The following is a 23,512-nucleotide window of genomic DNA, read 5'->3' on the forward strand; positions in this document are numbered from 1 at the left end:
CATTTTTGTGGTTGAAGTGATACAGTGAAACAAACAAACAAAACAAGTTAAATATAATTAATATAAATAAAAATTAAATATAATTGTCTTAACTCTCATTTTAAATCATTTGAATGTGCCCTTGCCTAATAAAAGTTTAATTCCCCAAACTATTGAATGGTAGTGTATCATGGTTTGCACATTAAATATTAAGAAGTACAACTGTTTTTTAACATTGATTAGGAAGTTTTTCTTGAGCAGCAAATCAGCATATTAGAATGATTTCTGAAGGATCATGTGACACTGAAGACTGGAGGAATGATGCTGAAAATACAGCTGCGCATCACAGGATGAAATCACATTTAAAATATATTTCATTAGAAAACTGCTATTTTAAATATTACTAATTATTTTTCACTGTATTTTAGATCAAATTACGTAACAAACAAACGAACAAACAAAGAAATCTTACTGACCCTAAATATTTGAGTGGTAGTTCGATGTACTACAATTTGTATATTAACTTCAAATACATTTCAGCTGAAAATCTGATCATTTATTAATATTCTTTATTTAAGAAATCATAATGAAGTTTAATAATGAATGCTTGGAGAGCAGTAAGCAGTAAATCAGACCAAAAATGGCGATTTTACTCAGATTTTGTCATTGTTTTGTGTGTGGTTTACATCAGAGTGGACTGTGGGCCGTCTGGAGGTGGTCTGCAGGCTGGTACGATCCCAATACTGAATAGAAAACATCCCACAGAGCCCAGTTTCCATGTGGGCATTTGACCACAGTCACTCCACAGCAGCCCAAGACACAAGACACTATTTCCCTCGTCTGCTTCCAGTTTCATTTTGTGAAATATTCCAGGCGTTGGCTGAGAATTGTGCAATTCTTGCTGTGAGGAGACAGTCAGACCAATCCTGTCCAGTCACAATGTCCAAAATGGCTATAACCATAAATTATTTAATCTTAGAAAACACCCATGCGGCGTGTTTATCTAATCTTTTCGTCAAGAGTATATTTTGATTACTGCAATCCAAAAAATACTTTTAAAACAGTTGAGAGCGTATCGTTGTGTTATTTGTAATATCCCTGGGGTCTAATTTTAGGAGCTTCAGTCAGTTTAGCACACATTTAAATTCTACTCTGTTCTCCATTGAAGCTGTTTGAGATGGAAGACTGTAAAGTCTGCCACCCTCTTGAGCAGACCATGGGAGCAGAAATACTGCTTCCACCTTTAACTAATGTAAACTAATCCAAACTAATCCAAATCTCTGGTCAAGAGACGAACTTTACCCAGGAAGACCCCAAAGCCTTTCTGACTGCCCCCTGGCATCACCTGGCAGCATGTTAGATCCCTTTATGAGATGCCTGCATATACCATTCAAAGAGTTTTTAATGTTTTTGAAAGAAGACTTTTATGCGCACAGAGGCTGCATTTATTTGATAAAAATGCGGTAAATTGGTAAAAACGGTTATAATACTGTTTTCTATTTGAATATGTTTTCAAATGTAATTTATTCCTGTGATCAAAGCTGAATTTTTAGCAGCATCATTATTCCAGTCTTCAGTGTCACGTGATCCTTCAGAAATCATTTCAGATACATTATTCATTTGAAATAGTAATATTTTGTTACATTTTAAATGTTTTTACTTTTGCTCAAGTATCAGTTTCTTTGAAAAAAGTACAAAAATAACAATAACAAAAAAAGATTATGTACAGTATATAACAATAACTATGTGTACAGTTGCCATGATATGAATTACAGCACATCCTGATTTAAAGTTTTGATCATACGGCCCACCTCTGCATGCAACAGAGTCTGTCTTCAGTCAGTAGGACTGCTGAATGGAAAGAGCACATTTGCAAATGAATTTAGATGTCTATCACATAGTCAAGCATCTCCATTGAGAGACTGTGTCCCGAGCACAGACTCCAGAGACATGATAAGCGGCCGGACACTATCCCTTTGTGCTGGAGCTCATGTGTCCCGTCTGCAGAGACAGAAAGACCGGGTGACATTGTCGGAGGAGAAAATGACTGATAAACCAAGAACAGTGAACTACATAATCATTAATGCCGTCCTTGCTTCATTAACTCTTTGTTTGATTATAGGCAGCTAAAGTATTTGAAAAACTAGACCATGGATAATTGTATAAAAATTGTCATTTTCTCACACTATGCTATTTTATGACTTCAGAAGATTTGGAATATATTATAAACCATTTTTTGTTTGTTTTATACTGAAGAAAGAAAGTCAAAGACTTTATAGAACAACACGAAAAATGATGAAAGAATATAATTTTTTGGCTGGACCACATTAACATATCTTATGCTGCGATTCCACAGAAATTACCCGGAACAATTGTACCAGGAACTTTTTTTTTTTCCGCTGGAACTTTTTTTCCCTCCAGACCTCTTCTGCATTTCCACCGGAGTCAAAAGTAACTTGAAGATTTGGCAAATAGTCTGATGACATAGGTCTGCCTGCATCTCTCAATACAAAGTATGCAAATGTTATACTTGCATCCGTAGTAGTTCAGACTTTGCGAGTTCGACTCAGGAGTGTGATGAGTGGGATGAAGCAAGTCTGGTAATTCTGCAAACAGCAGCATACTTGATAACATCAGTCTGCTCGCCTTGGCTACTGCAATTTTCCTCACTGTATACTTACAATAAGACGAAATATGATATCAAACACCACTGCCTCCTTTCGTTTTCTTTTAAACATATTAATAACATTATTATTAACATGCAGCGTTTGTTCCCTACAATACCAGAGAAGTAAACTACTGTCTTAAAAAAAAAAAATTATTAACTGGACTGATTTTTTGGACCGATCACCATAATTAGAGTAGCCCACAAATGAGAGGGCAGCATTTTAGTAATAGATAATAATGCTTTATCTCTTCTTGGATGTTAATGGCTCAATATTTGAAGTCTCATCTGCTCGTTGCCTTGACCACAGATAGCACTTCACTGTTTAATTGGAGCAAAACAAGGCCAATCTTTGCTGGTCCACTGATATCGTACACCTCAGAAACCACAGATACTATAGGTTAGTTAGTTGGTGCAGTGGATAAATCACATACCTTTGCTGTGAGAGACCCGGGTTCGAATCCACTGTGAGACACCAATGTGTCCCTGAGCAAGACACTTAACCCCTAGTTGCTCCAGAGGCCTGCGACCTCTGACAATTTTAAGTCCCTTTTTGATAAAAGTGTCAGCTAAATGAATAAATGTAATGTAAAATGTAATACTACACTTTTCTGCCCCTGCACTGGGCTGGAAGCCATCAAAATAGCTTTCCATGTCTTGCTTTCAAAGCCAAGCTTGCTGTCATGAACATTTAAAATAATATGCATTGTTTGGTTTATTATCTTCTGTAAGTCCATACAAATTGAATTTTGGTAATGTGAATTGGAAAGTTTGAAAGGGATTGCAAAAAATGAGCAATGTTTTGAATATTATTTTATCTTCTCACATAGCAATGTTTTTTATTTTTGGCAGGTCAATATTAATTGAGTTTTTGAGTAAAGTTGGTAAAGTTTTAAAATTTTTGATAAAAACACTCTATCTATCTTTCTATTTATCTATCTGTCTGTCTATCTATCTATATATCTATCTATCTGTCTATCTGTCTGTCTATCTATCTATCTATCTATCTATCTATCTATCTATCTATCTATCTATCTATCTATCTATCTATCTATCTATCTATCTATCTATGTCTGTCTGTCTGTCTATCTCTGTCTGTCTGTCTGTCTGTCTGTCTGTCTATCTCTGTCTGTCTGTCCGTCTATCTATCTATATGTCTGTCTGTCTGTCTGTCTATCTATCTGTCTGTCTGTCTGTCTGTCTTTCTGTCTGTCTGTCTGTCTATCTCTGTCTGTCTGTCCGTCTATCTATCTATATGTCTGTCTGTCTGTCTATCTATCTGTCTGTCTGTCTGTCTGTCTATCCATCTATCTGTCTGTCTGTCTGTCTGTCTGTCTATCTATCTATCTATCTATCTATCTATCTATCTATCTATCTATCTATCTATCTATCTATCTATCTATCTATCTATCTCTGTCTGTGTCTGTCTGTCTGTCTATCTATCTATCTACAATGCAAAATACAGACAGTATACATACATTTTAACCTAAAACTCCATGATTTTTAAAACAAAATTAATATTTTTGGCTGAAATTTATATTAATTTAATCTATAAATTATAATATCCATTAAAAAGTTTGAGGTTAGCAAGAATTATTTTTTTCTTTTTCAGTTTTTTTTTTTTTGATGAATATAAAGTTAAAAAGAGCAGCATTTATTTAAAATAGAAATGTTTTGTGACATTATAAACGTCTTTACTGTCACTTTTGATTAATTTAATGCATCCTTGCGAAACAAAAGTATTTTTTACATTTAAAAAAATCATACATACTCCTAACGGTAATGTTTATTAAAATGTGTATGTAAGATTAACATACATTTTAACCTAAACACTTGCTTGTTAATTACAAAGGCCACTGACTCCACGAAGATGTTAGAATAGATAAAGAATTGCAACATTTAGTAACCGTGCAAACAATATGCCAAATCAACATTAAACAAGTGAAAGGTGAGGACGGCGTCATGACTGTCAGAACAATCCCTCTGTCTGTCAGTGTGTTTGCTGTGGCTCTGAATTTTGGGGTTCAGCTTGAAAGACTGGAGACAGTGCTGAGGCCTTGTTTACATGGCCTCCCCATATTTGGCCGGGGCCCTGCCCACAACATTTTTGGGATGGTTGGGTAAGAAAAGTGTGACGACAGGGAGATAGGATTGGAGAGGCGCTGAAAGAGATGGTGTATGAAAAAGAGCCAACTTCTCCAGCCTGGATACCAAAAAGCCTTTTTGTTATGAGTCACTGGAAGGGAGAGTGACTGTTCACTGCACAGACACACACGGATCAGACTGGATCGTAATAGTCTTTTTTGGACTGTAAAAGCCCAGGAGAGGTAGAAGCAGTGTTCGGGGAGGACTGTTGAAGCTTGACAGTAGATTTGATCTGCTCTGAGGTAAAGTTGTGTGAAAATGATTGTCACGACTCATGGTCAGAGACTAAACGGCTGTACACTCTGGTCTGCTGGATGTTTATGAGTGATTCTTTGACTCTGGGAGCTTCTCTATGGGGTTTTTAAAGAAAACAAAATGCTTTAAAACTAGAATTGTTGTTTTCTGTGTTTAAATGGTAGATTGTAATAGCTTGAAACTTTTATTGTAATGAATTGATGTCTTTTGTCCACCCTTCTACTGTGTTGATGAGTCAGATATTCAGTTTTCTATATTGATTTGTCTCCTGTATTTGAAAATCAGAATGAAAAATGATTTGGTGTCGTCATCATATTGCTGTTATTTCTTTCATTTTATTTTTTATGTAATGTTTATTTTTTTCTAATTTCATTGACGAATCATGTGCCAAAAGTACTATCACACCTTCATTATTTTTGTTGAAGTTTCCCAAGGCTGCTTAACTTGCAACAATTGAAATGTGTTTTCAAGGCTCAGAGTGTTAAAATACTTAGTTTGAATTAATGGGAACCCAACAGATTTTGATAGTGCCTTTAGAAAAATTACAGTGTTTTGATTAAATCACACTTGCTGGATTTAATTTCCCCAACTCAGACTTATATTAAGTAATTTTTTTCCCCAAGGTTTTGCAGGCACAGCTTATTTCCTTATTATGAGTCTAAGTGCGGTTAGCACATATTTAAGCTAAGCTCTTAAACAGAGCATCGACTATGGTTTCATCACAGTTGTTGCAGGATTGGTGTTTGAATTGGGTTTTGGAGTTCAGCGGTGCAAAGCTGAGCTTTATTATGGTGTGTTTGTGTGGCTGGCAGTCTGACTGTTACGTAATAAACTTGTCTACACATCAAGCTGGCTTCAATTAAAGCTTCTTGCGATGGGCGGCTGGGCCTCTCCATCTCGAGGGTTGTTTAATTTTGTGGCTAGAAACCAGTAGCTTTGCTGACAAAATTAGAGAGTTAACCCTTTCAGCAGGCTGTAGTTTAGTTCTCAGCACTGTACTCAACAATGCTCGAGTTTTACTGTCACCGTCTGTTAACACATGACACCAGAGGGGCACTTTTCGTGTTTCCCCTCTGACGGATTTAACTACTATGAGGCCATTTGTTCGTGTGTGAGGTCTTCAGGATGTTTTTGTCGTGTTGTTTTAACACTGTGGCAATGGAAATGATATGGAAATGTCCATTGCAGATGATTTCTGATCTCATTCTGACTTTGGCACTGTCTGTGGATGGGATTCTGTAGTGGATTAATGCTTTTTTTTGGCCTTTTATAATCTTATTGATGTTGAGAAGAAGGCGAATGGGATCGGAAAATGGCAAACTTGAACACCTGTCACCTGCAGGAATGTAATAACCACTTACCTCTGGTGACTAATGCCTTCAAACACTGAATCTCACAAAAACATGGCCAGGTCATATTTTACCCTACACACACACACACACTTTCTTTAAGCAAAATATAATTTATTTCTCTCTTTTTTTGAGAAGTGTAATATGACCTGACTATGTTCTTGACAGCATTTCCCTAAACACAAAATAAACACATCTCGCTACATCTGACACCATGGATCTAGTGTCATGAGATGTGTGTGTGTGTGTGTGTGTGTTTTATCACAGATCTCTGCTTTATGCTTATAGCACGTGTCCTTATCATGTAAACAGGCTTTCGATGTGTCCATCTGTATCTCAGGGATTAGATGGTTTTGTAATATTGCGAATGTCAGACCTTATGAAAGGCCTGTGTGCACTTCATGCTGAGAATGTTCCTGGATCTCTCCACCAGTTTGACGAACACAGAGGCTGTTGTTCAGCGTGTGTCTGCTGTGGGCTGTTTTGTCAGGCTGTGTCCAGGGCCTTCAGCAGGATTCACATTTAGCCAATCATAACATGTCACCTTTGACCTTTGCCTTTACACCCACGACATGCCCACAGCTGCTGTCCAGACCCTTCTCACTGGATCTGTGTTTGTCTTTAGATTTAACTACCGTGCAGTGGAGAAACACTCTCTCGTGAAGTGTGGGGGCCGATCAAAACTCCACCTCCTCTCTCCTTCACTTTACAACACAAGATTGGCCTGTTTCTCCTGCATTCCAGAGGCCTATGCACTTAGCTGAGCACGGGTCAAATATTCATCTGAATAGTTCTCACTGACCGGTGACAGATGGCGGGGATGATATTTACATCTCCCTTTAACGCTGATTGAGAAACCTTTTGGGTTTTCCTCACACAGTCACTGGTTTGACTAAAACAACTAAAACAACAACTGTGAGACAAACTCAGAATTGCAACAAAAAGAAGAAAAATATCTAAAAACAAAAGTTGGAATTGTAAGATATACATTTACATTTATTAATTTTCAGACGCTTTTATCCAAAGCGACTCAGATGTGGAAGCAATCAAAAAACAGCAACAAAAGAGCAATGATATATAAGTGCTATAACAAGTCTCAGTTAGGTTAACACAGTACACGTAGCATGGGATTTTAACTAATATAATAAAAAGAAAACAGATAGAATAAAAAAAAAGAATAGAATAAAAAAAAGAATAGAGCAAGCTTGTTAGAGGTCTTTGCACACACACACACACACACACACACATATACAATTGCATAATAAATGAAAAGAAAATAGAATACAAAAAGATTAGAAAGGTAGTTAGATTTTTTAAAGAATAGAATGAGAATAGTGAGTGTTAAAGTTAGAGGGTATATATATATATATATATATATATATATATATATATATATATATATATATATATATATATATATATATAAATGCACAAATATTTAACTGCAAATGCAATAATAATCCATTTGAATGTGCATCGCTTTGGATTGTGAGCTAACAGACTTTGTGATTGTAAGTATTTAGTTTTGCCTAGTGTTTTTAGTGGTTGTTGATTAAAAAAGCACTTAAGAGGACACAATCCCTGGTTTAATACCAAAATCTTTAGATTTTGAGAAGAAATATGACACAGGCATATTTTTGACAGGTTTTTGTGATATTTACCATCTTTTTTTTTTTTTTTTTTTTTTTTTTTTCTTTGGATGACTAGCAACTAGCCTGAGCATGAATGCTTTGTCTTGAGACGTCTTGTGTTCTGATTCATTCTGTTTTAAATGCAGTTTAGTTTTCTGTAGCAACGTTGCTAATTATCCTTAATCCCTTAATGCACTGTGTCATCAGTTGCTTTAGGGATGGATCTTTTCTCTAGCCACAGGTTTTATGAGTTAACTAAAGATATAGTGGACATATAGCCAATTCTACATGTGATATGCTCATAGAAACAAGGATACGTGTGAGCAGAACCACAACATGCAGTTTCCTTCAGATTTTCAAAGCGCCTCATTTAGTTTTGATTCAGTAATTCATTGTTTTGATTCTCCAGAGCCCTCTGAGGACTAATGATGAAGTGTGTGATGAGGAGCTGGTGTGTGCGGTCGGTGTGCGTAAGAGTGTGAAGTGAACAGCCCGGGCCAATTCCCAACCACAGTCAGCCGCTGCATGCTTAACAATGAGCCGGCCTCATTTCGCCACTCTGTTCCCTGCGCTTTGAGCAGGGCGTGATTGCTTTTCCTTAAAGGCAACGTAAGCCCCAATGAAACATTACCCACGAATGGCTTCACGCTGGAGTCACGTGGAAAGCTGTGCGTTTTTAGATTATTGTCCAGCTTTAGCACAGAAAAATAGAAGCAGTGTCTTTCTCCGGTTGAGATCCAGCAGGTGTACACATCTAAAACATAGGGAAGAAATCCCAAAATATCATCCCGGTTAAGTATTTTCCTAACAGCATTTGTTCTGCATTCAATTCTGATTAGATTTTGGGCAATATCAATACATCCGTAGGTGATATTTAATAATCTCTCAAATCTGATTTCAGACCGCATGTGGATATGGTTCAGAACATGATAGTAAACATGTCAAATGTCATGTGGCCTTTGGTGTTTAGATTATAAACAACCAAAATGATTGAAATCAGATATGGCAAAAATCATTGTTGTTGTTGTTGTTTTTTTTTTTTTTTAATTGCTTGTCTAAACAAAGATATGATCTTATATTAGTTTGAGGCGGCAACTGCTTGTGGGAATTTAGTTGGAGTGGATGTGGTGAGGTTTTCTCTGTGCTTTAATCACACAAGGCTTTCTCAACTCTTTCATTTCTGCCTTGTATAAGAGGCCAATCAAAAGCATCTTTAATGCATATTTAATGTCCTGCTCTTACCTTACACAGGCTCCATTACCGGAGGGCTGTTGTGATGAGCGCCTGTGAAGTCAAACACAGCACTTTGTCTTCTTCTCAAGTGCTTACACAGTGTTTTTTCAGTAACCCTTGACCAGAGTTACAATGACCGCACATTTCATTAAAATGAATTGTGAAATGAATTGAAAATAAATTGTTTCGATGCCATGGTATGAAATCCTTTTGTAGCGTTTTTATATATATATATATATATATATATATATATATATATATATATATATATATATATATATATATATATATATATATATTTATATATATATATATATATATATTTATTTATTTATTTATAAATAAATAAATAAAAAAGCTGATATTACTCCAGTCTTATTTATATATATATATATATTTATATATATATATATATATATTTATTTATTTATTTATAAATAAATAAATAAAAAAGCTGATATTACTCCAGTCTCTAGTGATGCATGATCCTTCAGAAATCATTATAATATGCTAATTTGTTGCTCATTAAACATTTCTTGTTATTAATATCAGTTGTGCTTCTTTTTCAGGATAACATATTATATTTATATAGGCACAAGAGGCCTTGCTGAATAAAAATATGCATTTATGTCAAAAACAGAAATGAAAAAATCAGAACCCTAAAAAAAGAGTCACAGATTTCAAATTTTGATATATATAAATAATAATCAGCCCAACTGTTTCCAACATTGATAATAAATCAGCATATTAAAATGATGTGACACTGAAGACTGGAGTAATGATGCTGAAAATTCAGCTTTGATAACAGGGATGAATTATATTTTTAAGTAAATTAAATTAAATTGGCAAATATTATTTTAAATTGTAATAATATTCCACAATATTACCGTTTTTATTGAATTTTTGTTCAAATAAATGCAGCTTGAGACTTTCTTTTAGTGATGAAGCACTTCTAGAATACAACATTAAAACAATTCAACATAACTGAGCAGCATGAACACAATTTGGTTCCAGTAATTTCCTTTTTTTATAAACAACTAAGGTCTGTTGCTCAGTATGAAGGTTTGATGTCCTGTCTTTCACAGTCTTAAGAAATCACTGGTGAGCTCTAAGGGTTAACAGCACCTAAATTGTTCAAATGTTTTGGGAAAAACGACATGTAAAAGCAGATGAGATCAGATGAATTGGACAGCTGTGATCTAAACCCCTTTGGTTCACAAGGGTATGATTCAGTTGTGGGAGTGTTTTGACAGCAGGTGTTAAAGCGATGGTCATATTGTATGTTTTGATTCATAGCAGCGGGTGTTTGTCATTACATGGATATCAGTCGTGTCACATTGTCAGGATTTCTGTTTGCTGACTGCTGGTCTGTTTCTGACAGACTTCCTGCAGACGTACCATGTGAAGTTTGTACAGTCCTTCCGTTAACTTTTTCCATCTTTCCTCTTGATTTAATCTCATTCCATGTCATTGAAAGCTCAGACTATCACTTACAGAGCAGCAGCCAGAACTATTAATCTTTTTTTTTTCTTTAACAAATATGTTTAGATAAAATATATAGAGAAATCATTCATGTAGATGATTAATTAACAGATTGGAAAAAAAGAAAGAAAATCCTTTCCCCATGCTGGTCATTTAACATGTTCATCACACATTTTTCAAGGTACCTCTTATCATTTCGGAAACTTTACTTGCCCTTTAATTACTCCAAGTAAACAGTCCATGTTTTGCTAATCGAATTATCCATCACAGAAGTCACAATGAAACATGAGGCATGGCATGCTGTCATGCATATATTTTATTTTATTTTATTTTATTAGAATTTTATTATTTTAGGCACTTATGTCTTGTTACCCATTTATTATATATTTATTTATTGATTTATTTAATACTGGGACTACATTGACTGATTGTATTGTAATTAATTTATTTATTTATGTTCTGTGTTCTATGCTTTAAAGCAGTTACATACAACACTGTTAATGCTTCAATCATTCACTGACCAAACGCCCACATCAGTGAAGTAATGTGAAATCAGATAGGCTTAGTGTTTTCCCTTCTGAGTTTTTGGAAACACTATAAAAACACACACACACACACACACACACACACACTCAAAGTCACTGATTTGAAAGGCTCTACATACGCAGCGACTTTCTACAATCTACATCATACAGTTACACAGTTGATTTTGTTAGGATTTAGCATTAGCATGTTGCAAAGATGACTTCACACATTTTAAAATCACAAGTATTTTAAAAGTTTAACGGCATTTTTGTGTTCAATTAATTTAATGTGAAAAAGTCTATTTTAATTATTTTGCCTTCTAACAGTATTTTTAATACATTAATTAGAATCTAAAAATCCTGTATTTATAGTTATATTATAGTATTTTTTAAATTAACTGAATCAAAATCTAATTTTAAAAAGTATTTTTTTGATTTAATATTGAACTTTCTGGTTAATGTTTTTTTTTGTTTTGAATGATTTATAATCTAATATTAAACCTTTTTATGACTTTTTATCTTTGGTATTTAATGAATTGTAAACTTAATAAAAAAAAATGAACTTATATAATCACTTATAAAGTGATATAATTATACGTCTATAATTATACATTATACAAAAAATGAATAATGTAATAACATCTCTTGTTCTTATTAATGTTGAATGAATATAAGTGATCTATAATTACATTTCTCTATTTATAACTACATTTTTCTTGCTTTGTCTGCTGCCATAGTAGGATTGTTTCCCCCACCTCAGTGGACTGTGGGATTACCTTTTCTGTAAAAGATACATGCTGTTGTAGAATTTGGCCAAAAGAAGACATCTTAGAAGTGTCTGTTAGAGCAATCTTTGTGTCATTCAAATAATGCCTTTAAATGCTGCCTATGTAGGCATCTCATTGGTTTTGGAGGAGAGCCAGGGAGTTAGTGAAGGATAAAAAGCCTATCCGACAGAAAAGCCCCAGTGATGTCACTTTAGTAAAGACCAGACTCACAACTGGGCGAGGATAAATTTACGCCCACCTCATTAGGGGTGTTGTATATCCATCAAGAAGGAAAGAGTCATGTCATCCTCTGCAGCACAGCTCAATTGGAGTTAAAACAGGAGGTGGAGAAAGAGGAGCGAGCTTTCTGATGCTAAACTACTCCCATAACTCGCTAGTGCTGAACTACTGGAGCTCGAGAGCAAGAAAACAGAGACTTTTCAAAGATTGCTTTCTTTTTGGACACTTACAGAGCAGTGCACTAAGGCAGGTAGGAACATCTTGTGGTTCTTTTTGTGCTTTGAAAAACATCTAAAGCACTTTAGTGTGTGTTCACATCCTGCTATTTTTATGTGTGATGATTAGGGATAATCACAAGCTGTTGATTATGTGATATCACCCGTGTCTGTGAACAGGTGATAAAAGCATGCCAAAATAGAAACCAATTGCTTTTTCAAGAAAGAAGTGTGTCTGATTCCTGATCAAGATGCCAGATTCTAATGACAGTGAGAGCTCCTCTGATGTCAGGATATTAAGTAATTGGGTGTTTTAAAGGTGCAAATAAACCATGAGATCTGTTCTGCTAATCTGAGATGATCATTCTTATTTCATGAAAGTTTTAACCTGCTAAGAGGTTTATATGAGGTGCCACTCTGCTCCGTGGTATGGGCGTTATTTTTGAGTACTAAAACTGTGGGAGATGTTTGAAACAGCTGAGAAATTGTTAGGGAAAATTCTGAAGAATAGAGGGTGGGGATAATTTTTTCCACGCTATGCTTTAAAAGGAAAATTCTGGCACTAGACCTGGTCTCACAGAGGAGAAACAAACATCATTTCAGTTTTGACATGAGGTCAAATCATTAGAAAACAAGTCTCTCCTGCAAAGTTTGGTTTATACAGATTTAGGGACGTCAAAAAGCAATTAATGTTCACAATTTTTATACAGTATCCAAACGGATTCATGTTAATGTGGCTGTGCATTAATCATTTATCAATATCTAAATAGTTTAGTACTGTGTGATTTTTATGTTTTTGACAGAAGTCTTTCTTGCTGACCAGAGCTGCATTTATTTTTAACAAAAACACAGTAAAAAGAGTAATATTGTGAAATATTATTACAATTTAAAATTGCTGTTTTCTATGTGAATGGATTTTCAAATGTAATTTATTCCTGTAATGCAAAGCTGAATTTTCACCAGCCATATTAATCCAGTCTTCGGTGTCTGAGCAATCATTCTAAAATGCTGAATATTATGCTGAACTGGGTAGTGTTTCTTCTGGTCAATGCACTAATTTACATTTTATGTGCAACAACAGACATCAAGGTTGGCAGCTTTTGACAGACATCAGCTTGTGTATTCTTGTTTTTAACCCCCAGTCAAGCCAGTAGGTCACATAGCTGCATGTGACACAGGGTCAAAATTGATCACTGAATTTGTTGCAAGCAGACATCTATAACCTTAAGGTCAACAGGTCTCTTGAGGTAACCTGGGATGTCTATTTTTAAGGATCTTGAGGGAGCTCTTAGCCTCAAATTGCCCACTGTCTGTTCTCAGGCCATGTGATGCATACTGGTCACTGATTGAAAAGCACTGGAAAACATAGTTTAGCAGGTTAGCAGCATCGTACTACCAAGCAAACTGAACAGTACCCAGCTTGTTTTTGTCTTCTGGGATTGCAATGCATTGTTGATATCAAAAGGCCATTGCAGAGTGAACTGTCAAACAGTGGCTTAGTGGTTTTGGAAAGCCAGAAAACAGTTACAGTCTGTTATTTAAATGCATGACCACAGGGAAACACAACACTGATTGTTAAGAGCCAAAGATACATGGACACACAGCCACCCTAAAATAGGTGTGTTATGTGTTTATGTAAGTGTCCAAATGTGTGTATTAATGTATGAGTATAGGAAATTATGCTACAATTTCAAGGAGACAGGAAATGCCTCCAATCTTGTATGTGGTGATTTTTCCACTGGTGAGTCACTGGCTTGGACTGGGAGCCTGGTGCCATGCCCCATGAGAGGCACAAACTGATTCACTGCACGAGGTGGAGCTGCCATCCGTTGCATGTGTGAGTTCACGTGCATGTTTCAGGAAGAGAACCTACCTGACTTTCAAAAAGTTGCTCATTTGACAAACTGAGTACTCATTCCATAAATGTTTACATGCTTAAAAACATTCACAAGTATCTCAGTAGTCCACTGTAAACAAGGTGTTAGGATCCTTCTTTCCAATAATGAATACGTTTTTGTTGCCATTAAAGAGATAATTAAAAAAAAAAAATTACTCGGTTTCGTGTAATTTCAAACCTATATGGTTTGCTTCTGTGCAAAACAAAAACAGATATTTTTAAACAATGAAAATAAAGGGGGTCTAAAACAACATTTTGGTTGAAGCATTCCTTGAACTGAAACTGGGCAATGGGTTTTAGTTCTCTTTATGCTTTGTATGGGACTTGATGGGGAGAGTAAATGTTGAAATTAAGTGTTATTGTAAGCATTTTTGAATAAGAGGTTTAAACTATAATAGCGTTTAATGCCCAGTCATGTTGGGATTTAGAATAGATTCTGTCACTTTTTGTTACCATTGTAGTGAAAAGTGCAGCTTTTACTTGGTTTGACACATGGATAATGTGCCGATTTATTTAAATTTTTTACTGCATAAGTATTCACTATTAAGCATGTTAATGCATGCTTTTGCTAGCTAGTTTGCTAGATGATGTGACATAAATGAGAAAATTTAGTTCATAACTTGGTATTCCAAGTGAAGTTGCTTATTGCTTTTATGTGTATATATGAAATAGCTAAATGTATTAACACATTCCATTTTCTTTTTGACTTCTACAGACGTTATTCATACACAAGGTCCATTGGATGGTAGTCTCTATGCTAAGGTTCGGAAGAAAGAGTCTCTTGAGGGAGGGGTCACAACCAATGGTCTCCAAGACACTGTCGATCACACTTTACCTGCTGTAGACCACTCTCTACCACCAGTCGATCACGCCTTGTCTGTAAGCAGTGACTCGGGCAACTCCACTGCTTCTATCAAAACCGACCGCACGGATGAAGCCAGCCATCACCCGGCCTTGGTGAGTCAGCCGTCCTCCCAGCCCCTCAGCCCAGAGGAAAAACAGGAGCTGGACCAGTTGCTCAGTGGTTTGGAAGCACCAATGCATCGCACAGGTTACCAAAGCAGCTCTGGCGGCGGAGGCAGTGGAGTCCTACACCTCGTCCCTGCCCAGGTTCATGTCAATGGACACAACAACATAGACCGTGAGACAGATATCCTTGATGATGACCTGCCCAACAGTCAGGAAGGGAACAGTGTGGACAGTCTCGGAACCATCTCGTCTTTTGAGGGCAGAGCCACTCCAGCAGATCTATACTACCAGTCAGAGACAGTCATCAATGGACAAGATGCACAAGATGACTTGGAGAAGGGTGTCCATGAGAAAATGCCAGAGCCCAAAGTCCAAAGCTCGTCTGTTCAAGAGCACTTAGGCTCCTCTAGTGGCTTCGCCAACCAGAATGGCAACATCTACCGATCTCAATCATTTGGGACAACCCCAACCACAGAGCAGAAGTACATGCCCAAAGCTCCCACACGCACGGTTAGCAGTAGGGATGCAGTGCAGAGGGGACTGAATGTCTGGCAACAATATGGTGTTCCTGAGGTCCCAGTCACAGATGGGGTCACCTTTAACCCTGTACTACAGTCCCACAGCCTTCCAGAGTTTCCTCACATGGCATCTCAGCAAGAAATTGAGCAGTCGATTGAAGCACTCAACATGCTGATGCTGGACCTTGACCCAGAACTTACTCAAGTCCCCAAGTCCCATAGTGCCCCATCTGGAGAAGGTGGAGTGGTCACCACCCAACCATCAAACCCATTCTCTGAAACCCAAGCACGGCCGTCCTACCAAGCTGATGCAGCCATTCATGGCCATGGTGGAGTCTCTTGGGGGGGATACCCTATGACCTTTCAACAGGTAGCCGCAGAGCCTCCACAACCCACCATGAACCAGCAGAGACCCACAGCCATATCCCAGCATGCTGCATTCCCTTCTGAGGCAGAAGGTCAGGCTCCGATGTCCCAGTCCACAGTACCTTCCTCCGCCTTTGGAGTTCTCCATTTGAAACCCCTTAACATTTACCCCTCAAGTACCACATCCCAGTCCCCTGAGCCCCAGGAGAGTCATCATAGCTATTCTGCCTCCTCATCCCCTCTGCCTAAAGAGTCTGGACCGGAAGATGCCATCTACAAATTGGATGGTCTTGTGGCTCACCGTGTAGCTGGTAAGGTCAACTTTAAAATACCTCTTTCAGCATTCTCAAAGTCAGTTTACTTATTTGAAGGTACAATAGTAATGATACATTAATAATTCCTTGGGCAATTACCAGCCAATACTTTTAACCATTAGGATACATCACTCATGCAAATATTTATGTTTATAGAATGCAAATTGAAACAAGCTATCAAGGGAAATATAGTAAAGAAAAACATCTCCATGCTTGTCTTGAGAGCTTCCCTTTTACACTCAAGGTGATGCCTTTTATTCGTTGAGTTTCTTTGTTGCCGTTGATGTGTGCACTGTGAGATCAAAAATAATGCTTTGTCCAAAGTGATTCTGGATTAAGCCTCAATATCAGGCCGCATTTATTTTTTGTGCCAAGCCAAAACCGAACGTTTATACATTACATCTGGAGAATTGCCCAAAAAAACTGAGGGCTGTTTTATGGCAGTGCATTTTTTTTCTGTCAACATTATCAGTTCAGCTTGAAAGTTTAGGACGATTTTCCTGGAAGCCTAGGTCTTCTCAGTGTTTTTAGAATAATGGCAACACGTAAGAGTTGTTTGTTGACCCAGTCTTGTTTTGTTGCAAGCTAAATTCACCATGACTTGTTTAGGTTTTTCCAATGTTGAGTTTAAATTACAGATGTTAATTACTAAGTCTGTCACATACTGCTGATGGATCTTGCAATCCAAAATGTAATAAATACTGTATATATAGTCTTCCATCTAATCATTGAAACACATATGCCAAAAACATAAATGTGAAACATGTTGTTACTTGAATTAGGGCCGCTGCATTGGATCTGGGCTCACTTTTGCCCCCTAGTGGTTCTACAGTACAGGTTTCACAGTTAATGTGCCTTCTACATCTTTAATATCTTACCAAATTAATGTTTAAAAAGCATCAACGGGTTATGAAGGTCGCAAACTGATAAAAAGAGCTTTGTTCGATGATGAGCCAGAAGAGCTGTGTTAGCAGGAAACCAACATTAAACCTGAGAGGAAATAACTCTCATGGACAAACCTAGTCAGCTGTGTTTTTTGTTTTATTATAGCTTAGTAGTGTTGTTGACTCAGCATAGATAAGTGCTCCTGTAATAAGAAGGACATGATGAGGAGGAAGCTGTTCTCTTTCTTTGTAACATTCCCTTGAGTCCTTGATCTTGATAGCTCTTGCAACACTGATTAAAGAGCTCAGTATCTAGTAGTGAGATTTGGTTTATCAGACCTGTCACTATCTAGAATTAGGGGAACACTTTGTCTACATTTACCATCCACAGTGTTCTGCCACAGATAGTGTGTGTTTATCCCAACTGAAGTTAAGGTAAATACATGCTATATGTTAGGACCGGGCAATGTATCGAAAATTCACAATGTATTTGGAAATTTTTATTTATTTTTTTAAGCTATGTCACCCAGCCTTACCATATTGCTCTTTTTTTTTATATATGCTATTACATTACACCATCAAGTGCTAATGTTTTCTTTTCCCTCTCATTTTATTCATTCCCTCATGTTTATCCTGTTTGTGAAACACCCGTGTCATCATTACCACCGCCTTCCCGTTCTCCTGTTCACCTTCTTCCTTTACTTCTTGACACGGGCCATCATCCCTTCACTTCCTCCTGCTCCTCCTCCTCCCTGTGGTGTGCAGAGTACACTGCTTGTATCCGAGGCATCAGGGAAAGGCAGAGTGTTCCTGAGCACGGCCACTGCCGCCGCTCTTTCTCCTTCAGCGGTTGGTCTCTATGATGCTCTGTGCCGCCCGCTGACATTAACTCATAACACCTTGCATGTTGTGTGGTTGTGTGCTATTTCTCTGTTTTCTCCCACTTTCACCCTGTATCTTTCCCTGCTCTTTATATATATACGTATTTTTGGCAAAAACAATTGAACAATCAATGATGTCACAGTTTTAATTTTGGGATAAATATCTTTAACAAAGGAGTAAACTGTGGCAAGTACCAATAATTAGGAAGAATGAAGTCTCCCATTTCCCATTTTGCTCTGTTTTAATTTCTCTCCTTTATCTCCCTCACTAATTTAACACTCTTCTTTAACCAGTAACCTGTGTTGGAATTTCACCTTGTTTGGGTGAAATAACTGTAAACATGAGTATTACTTCAGTTTGCTCCTTTGTGCTGGGTGACCTCTACAAACAAATTGCATTTGTATTACGTGACGAGTTAAAGTTACACAGTAGCAGGACAAAGGCCAGTCTGTCTGGATCAACTGAACCCATGTCTCAAGATCCAGTCTACCAGACGTGGGGAACAATACTAAAGCGAGCAGACACTGGCTTCATTCAAGGACTCTCCTTTACCTTGGTTTAAGCATTTAGATGAAGGACAAAGGGTAATAAATTCTTCCTGAGTCTGGAGACCATTATACAATCCTTATCTGCCACAGGGGAGTAAACGTCTCATACACTGACCGTCTTCAATCCCGTTTAAGGCCCCATGCAGGCCGTGTTCAGTAGCTAGGTACCAGGATGAATGTTTGTCTTGGACCTCTCCTGAGTCTGATCCATTCCAATACAGATAGAACAATGGCATAAAAGAGACCATGGAGAGAGAAAGAGCTGTTTATCCTGCTTCTCAGTTTAGATAACGTATTTACCTCATTCTGGACCCCAGATATTTAGAGAGGACAAAGATATAAGAATAATTCAATAATTCAATTCAAATATATTTGTAATGATTTAACTATTGATATAATGTAAAAGTGTTTTTGATGCTTTTGATCTGACAGTTAAGTGTGTCATTTGACGATTTTGCAGTCCTTAAAGGGTTAGTTTGCCCAAAAATGAAAATTATGTCATTAATAACTCACCCTTATGCTGTTCCAAACATGTAAGAGCTCCTTTTATCTTCGGAACACAGTTTAAGATATTTTAGATTTAGTCTGAGAGCTCTTAGTCCCTCCATTGAAGCTGTGTGTATGGTATACTGTCCATGTCCAGAAAGGTAAGAAAAACATCATCAAAGTAGTCCATATGACATCAGAGGGTCCGTTGGAATTTTTTTGAAGCATCGAAAATACAAAGCAAAAACGACGACTTTATTCAGCATTGTCTTCTCTTCCATGTCTGTGTGAGAGATAGTTCAAATCAAAGCAGGATATCCGGTTCGCGAACGAATCATTCAGTTCACCAAATCGTACTGAATCGTTTTAAACGATTCGCGTCTCTAATACGCATTAAGCCAGTGAAGAACCGGTTGCATCGGTGTTCGGATCACCAGTAGTTCTTTCGGACAGTTCGATTCAATAAACCGGTTGAAGAAAATGGTTCACCGGTTCTTTTGCGCTTGACGTAATGGCGTCATTTACGATGATTGCCCTTGATTCAAGCCTTCAGTTTACCTGCGCCCATAACACTAGCACAGAATCAGTTCAGAATCAATCACCAAAAGAATCAGTTCAGTTCAGACGCTCTGTGTGTCGGTCTGCTTCACGCTGAATCACACATGCGCAGTATCATCAGCTCCTCGGTTCACGAATCGGACGCGTCTGACAGAAACGGTTCTTGACTCGTGAACGAGTCAATGTTTTGTTCGTTATCTGGCTCGGCTCGGTGTTCATCTTCAGTTCTCTCTTCACAGCAGTTCAGTCAATGTACCGTTTGAGTACATAAATTACTCCGGGATATTGGTTTGTTTGAACTTAGAGGGAATGTCAGCCACATTAAAAAAGTTAACAGCTTAATTCATTTGTGGATTAATGCGCATTAGAGACGCAAAACATTTAAAACGATTCAGTTCGATTTGGTGAACTGAATGAATTGTTCACGAACCGGATACCCAGACTGCTTTGATTTCAACTATCTCTCACACAGACACTCTAGAGAAGACAATGCTGAATAAAGTCGTCGTTTTTGCTATTTTTGGACCAAAATGTATTTCCGATGCTTCAAAAAATTCTAACTGACCCTCTGATGTCACATGGACTACTTTGATGATGTTTTTCTTACCTTTCTGGACATGGACAGTATACTGTACACACAGCTTCAATGGAGGGATATCCCAGCACATCCAAGTGCAGAACGGTCACTTTTAGGATCTGAATGTTTGACATTGTCGTAGAAACCGCATGAGTCTGATCCAGGAATGGGAATAGATTGCAGATGGAGTGTGAGCACCCTCCCTTTGTGACATCACTACCTTATTTTCCTGAATTGCTTGTTTTGCAGGCAGCAATCCAGAAGTGGTTTAAATGCCCCCTGGATGTCTGGCTAACACCACGTTTAAGAACAAAGGGTGACCACTTGTCCAAAAGTGGAAGTGGTCAATCACGATGAAGTTGTTTCCCAGTGCACGTGAGGTTCTGATGGTCTGACCACACGTAACAATCGAAGGCTGCGCTCAAGGAGCTAGTAAATATTTTGCTCAGCCTGTTGCCCGGTTTCCATGTTATTCCACTCACTCCCACCAATGTATTAATGCTTTGCTTTCTCAAACTGAGTCCACTTGAATGAGTACATGCTTTCATGCTCTCACAGGACCGCTAAAAGCTATATTTCTTATCTGTAAGTTGACAGTGAATAGTGAAACCGCTTCACTTAAGCCTAGCACACACCATAATACATTGCTGACTTTCAGCCTGTGCACATTTAAAGTTTCTAATTCTATGGCAAAGTTTTTCTGCTTAGAAAACTAGTAGCATGTATTTCCGGTATCATTCATGCTATTGTTTTCATTTGAAGGTATTTTTGTCTATTTGCTTTTTTGAACTCCCTACTAGATAAACACTCACACAAAGAGCACAGGAGATTCGATTGACAATTGCAGGGGAGTTTGGCTTTAGCATGTTGCTAAGCTAATGACATGATACTATAAGTAGAATAAAAATACACAGAAAACATAAATATCAAGTAAACCAATTAGCTGTAAGATTGAACTACTTTAATTATGGTTTTCCGTTACTGAATGGATGAATAATAATAGTTTATATATTTTTTTTTTGTCTTGGAAAACAACTTAAATAAATTGAGGTGCATTCCATCTGCATTCAGTTACCAAACTCCTTTAGTTATGTATTTCTGTTCTCTGTTTTTGCCTACCTACTAGAGAAGACTTGCACAAATCCAGTTTTATTTACACCATAGACTCTTGGGATCAAACAGAACGTGAGGAATAGGCTTCAAAGTTATTTTGAGGCTGTTCCAGAGCTTTATCCAGAAGTACACATTACCCTTTAAAAGAGTTTATAAAATATTCCTGTTTTTTGTAATCTAGGCTGTTTGAATGAGAACATTGTTCGTAGTTTTAACAGGCTTTTATGTGGTTTGAAATTGGACATCAATGCAGCTTTTTACAGAGTGTTAATTCTTAAGAGCTCATTGGCAGTTTTCCATGGATTTCTTCAAGACATTTTGACATTTGGAATTTTTTTTATCATCAAATATGATGAATGTTCTTCTGCAGGCCCTACAAGTCATCTGTTAGAGATGATGTGATATGTTTATTTTCTTGGCAGGTGAAATGTCACCTGATGAGACTTCAGTTCCTGGACGGTGCCGGACCATCAGTGAGGACCTTTCCCAAGATGAGAGCCCAACCCGAGGAAGCTCGGTCCGCTCCCCCATCCGCTGCATTTCTCCCGAGCTGGCCAATACTATTGCTATGAACCCTGGGGGGCGGCCCAAGGAGGTAGACCGCATAGATTTTACCCCTAGTATTAATCCCAGAAATAAATGTGGGTGTATATGTTTATGCATTTGGATATGTGTCCACCTGTTCTTCTTTCTCCAGAGACACATGCACAGCTACAGAGAAGCGTTTGAGGAAATGGACGGTGGTCCCGTCAGCCCCCCTCCAATCACTGGTGGTGAGGCCCTACCCCAAACCCCTGCCTTCCCTGTCTCGCCACAAACCCCTTACTTCAACCTGAGTAAGTTTCACACTGGAGGAGGAGGGCACCATAGAGCTGTAGAATCACTGCCTCTCTTTGTCAACATTTGAAAAGGGTCACAACCATCACTGATCATCAAAACACAAGTGTTTCCAATAGCAAGAAACTATAATAAAGGCAGATTGTCAGTTGTTTGGATGTTATTGGTGTCATATTTTTTTTTTAGAGGAAAGCTCTGTTTCAAAATCTAGTGAACTAGGCAACATCATAGGTGTGCTTCTAACACAAACATGAAACTCAGTTGAAACTCAATTGCAAGTCGGCTTTCACATGTATGACTCCACTGCCCATGTAGAGTGTTCCAGATTGCTCACTTATGAGGTCATAGATAGTTAGGATGCAGACTTGGGCTACATTCACACTAGTGTATTTTTTTTATTTTATTTTACTTTTCACTTAAACCTGTCGCCTATTTTTGACCATCGAAAACTGAGACTTTCGTAAAAGCTGCAGTCCCTGTTTTAGTTTGAAAAGGACCCAAAACGGAGACTTTTGAAAACTATGGTATGGCTGTCCACATTCGCTTCGCATATCCTTGACAACATTATGACATGAAGACTGAACTGCAAACTTTCCTTGCTTTGTTGTCATTTTTAGCAGTCATTGTGCAGCTAAATTAAGTATTTTATAACACAGCAGATGCCTACATGTGCAGGAGGCGAGCTGTGCTTAGAGCAATCATCAACAAAAACATTTTTCTCACCATATTCATTCATACTCATTGTTTTACCTGCCAGTGTCTAGCAACCAACTTCCTGTTTACACTTTTACATGCATGCCCAGTGTGCATGAATGGCCATGTGACATATGTTTTCGGTTGTGTAGTGTGGACAGAGACCGTTTCTGAAATTCACTGAAAAGGCCTGTGTAGACGAGAATCATTTTCATTTTAAAATGCCGTTTTAAAACGAAAATGCACTAGTGTAATGTATGTGGTGGACAGCAAGAAAGCTCACTAGGTTTTGGAACAGATTCATTGCATTTCATAATTAGCACATAGAATAGCAGTGTTTTTAATTTTTAATTTTTTTTTCTTCTTTCTGTAAAAGAATCTTAAC

At 37.5% G+C, this 23,512-nt stretch overlaps 1 protein-coding gene across 16 annotated transcripts in view; it reads left to right on the plus strand.

Moving 5' to 3' along the window:
- LOC128020089 (tensin-1) overlaps window positions 1–23,512 on the plus strand; it is a 208,833-nt gene that overhangs the window by 160,337 nt on the left and 24,984 nt on the right. For 13 of the 16 annotated variants that reach the window (XM_052606647.1, XM_052606636.1, XM_052606639.1 and 10 more), the window contains 3 exons: window positions 15,098–16,546; window positions 22,020–22,192; window positions 22,295–22,433. In XM_052606647.1, coding sequence (XP_052462607.1) covers window positions 15,098–16,546; window positions 22,020–22,192; window positions 22,295–22,433 — 1,761 coding nt within the window. The remainder of the gene's footprint in view (window positions 1–15,097; window positions 16,547–22,019; window positions 22,193–22,294; window positions 22,434–23,512) is intronic. The other 3 variants (XM_052606641.1, XM_052606652.1, XM_052606651.1) reach the window with 1 other exon arrangement.

The sequence above is a fragment of the Carassius gibelio genome, chromosome A9, assembly GCF_023724105.1.
Source record: "Carassius gibelio isolate Cgi1373 ecotype wild population from Czech Republic chromosome A9, carGib1.2-hapl.c, whole genome shotgun sequence".
In the NCBI taxonomy this organism is placed as follows: domain Eukaryota; kingdom Metazoa; phylum Chordata; class Actinopteri; order Cypriniformes; family Cyprinidae; genus Carassius; species Carassius gibelio.